At 49.4% G+C, this 2,331-nt stretch overlaps 1 protein-coding gene across 1 annotated transcript; it reads left to right on the top strand.

The window, feature by feature from the left end:
* Window positions 1-396: 396 nt before the first annotated feature.
* Window positions 397-1,356, top strand: LOC127049257 (olfactory receptor 52N1-like). Its single transcript, XM_050949906.1, is given in 2 exon segments — window positions 397-1,156; window positions 1,159-1,356. Coding segments are annotated over 2 exon segments (945 nt in total). The 3' UTR covers window positions 1,344-1,356.
* Window positions 1,357-2,331: the final 975 nt, after the last annotated feature.

Here is a 2,331-nt window from a genome sequence, read left to right as displayed (position 1 = left end):
TCCCTTCTGACCTTAAAGTCTATGAGTCTATAAGGGGAACGGCCTACTACAGTGGCTATCCAGGTGGGCTAGTGTTTCCTGCTGGTGGCTATTAAGGTTTCCCACACCATGATGTGTAGGAATGAGCATTATCTGGGTCAGTTCTTCATAATTCATTTCTCTAAGTAATGAAAATATCATTTTTCAGTGTGTGAAAAGCAATCAATCTGCTTCATCCATGACAACAACCTCCAGTAGTGCATGCAGTGTCTCATGTTAATATTGTCTCTCTGTCTAGGCATTTGTACTGCGGCCATCACCCTAGAGCCTGGGCACATACAGGAAGTCAGAGGAACATACGGTACATGCACTAGACACCGTTCTTCCTCAGAGCTGAAATACCTTCTCCCCTATGCCATGTCAGATTCCAATACAACTGAATTCACCAACCCCTCCACTTTCATCCTGCTGGGCATTCCTGGCCTGGAGACAGCCCATGTCTGGATCTCCATCCCTTTCTGCACCATTTATGCCATAGCTGTCATGGGGAACTTCACCATCCTCTTCATTGTCAAGAGGGATCCAAGCCTCCATGAGCCCATGTACTATTTCCTTTGCATGCTGGCCGTCACCGATCTTTTACTATCTACGTCCACCGTTCCCAAAATGCTGAACATCTTCTGGTTCAGTTCCAGGGAGATCGATTTCAGTGCCTGTCTCACCCAGATGTACTTCGTTCACTGCTTCTCAGGGATGGCGTCTGGAATCCTCGTGGCCATGGCTCTAGATCGCTACGTGGCCATCTGCCATCCCCTGAGATATTCCACCATCCTGACAAACTCTGTGGTGGCCAAGATCGGCCTGGCAGTGGTGCTGCGTGGTAGTATGCTCGTAATGCCCAACCCCATCCTGGCAAGGCAGTGGCCATATTGCAGAACCAACATCATCCCCCACTCGTACTGCGAGTACATAGCCGTGGTGAAGCTGGCCTGCACCGACATCCGCATTAGTAGTTACTATGGACTCTTTCTAGCGTTTTTGGTGACCGGTCTGGATGTATTTTTTATCACTGTATCCTATATCCAGATCCTCAGGGCCATCTTCAGCCTCCTCACAAAGGATGCCCGGCTCAAGACTTTTGGTACCTGCAGCTCCCACCTCTGTGTCTTCTTAACATTTGCATCCCATCTTTTTTCTCCATCCTTACACACCGGTTTGGCCAGAATATCCCCCTGCACTTCCATGTTCTCCTTGCTAACGTGTATATCCTGGTGCCCCCCATGCTGAACCCCATCATCTATGGGGTGAGGACCAAACAGATCAGAAACAGTCTGCTCCGGTTCTTCACTTGTAAAGGGACCTAAAGTTCTCTCCCGCTGCTTTGGCTTTCATACTGAGCTCTGTGCAGAGCTGGCTGGTGCCTGGTGCCGCACCCTCTTCCCTGAATCACTGACTGGACAGTCATAGAGACATTAAATCTTTTCCTGAACTTAGTGTGCAGTGTCAGCATTAGAACTTGGAGAATTGGTCTATGTAGAACTCACTGGGTTGCCACCTTTCTATCGCTGGTAATGGACTCCCGCCTCTTCTGCCAGGGCTCTGTCCCTGTGCCTCCTCTTTCCATCCTACTTGCTCCTCTACTCCCTACCCTCATCACATCCTGGATCATTTTCACCTCCCTTACCCACCCCCAGCTGCAAGGGAGTTGTTTCAGATTTCTGTTGGGGTGACCATCATAACAGTGATTCCTGGGGCTACTTACAGTCTTGAAAACTCTATTTTTTGGCAGATAACTTAGCAGGATATGTGGCAAGAGCACTGTATCTAATTCTAATATCTTGTGGCAAGTCACATAAGGGACACTGGTTAGGTTTAAAATTTATAAATATATATATCGTGACAAAGTTCCTCCTCTACTTTGGTGGGTCCTGCGCTTATTTGGCAGATTGCTCACCTCAGTGATCTTCCCCCCAGTCTGGATCAACTCCTCCTGCGTCTGATCAGGAGTTGGGAGGTTTGGAGGGAACCCAGGCCCGCCCTCTACTCTGGATTCCATCCCAGGGCCCTATGGATTGCAGCTGTCTAGAGTGCCTCCTGTAACAGCTGCAGGACAGCTACAGCTCCCTGGGCTACATCCCCATGGCCTCCTCCAAACACCTTCTTTATCCTTACCACAAGACCTTCCTTCTGGTTTCTGATAATGCTTGTACTCCTCAATCCTCCAGCAGCACACCCTCTTACTCTCAGCTCCTTGTGCCTCTTGCTCCCAGCTCCTCACACACCCCAAACTCACTGACTAACTGGGAGGCTTTTAACTAGTTCCAGCCAGGCCTTCATTGGCTTCAGGTGGCC

This window comes from Gopherus flavomarginatus, chromosome 1 (genome assembly GCF_025201925.1).
Source record: "Gopherus flavomarginatus isolate rGopFla2 chromosome 1, rGopFla2.mat.asm, whole genome shotgun sequence".
Taxonomy (NCBI): Eukaryota; Metazoa; Chordata; order Testudines; family Testudinidae; genus Gopherus; species Gopherus flavomarginatus.
The sequence above is the reverse complement of the archived record's forward strand: the minus strand, read 5'-3'. Positions and strand labels throughout refer to the sequence as shown.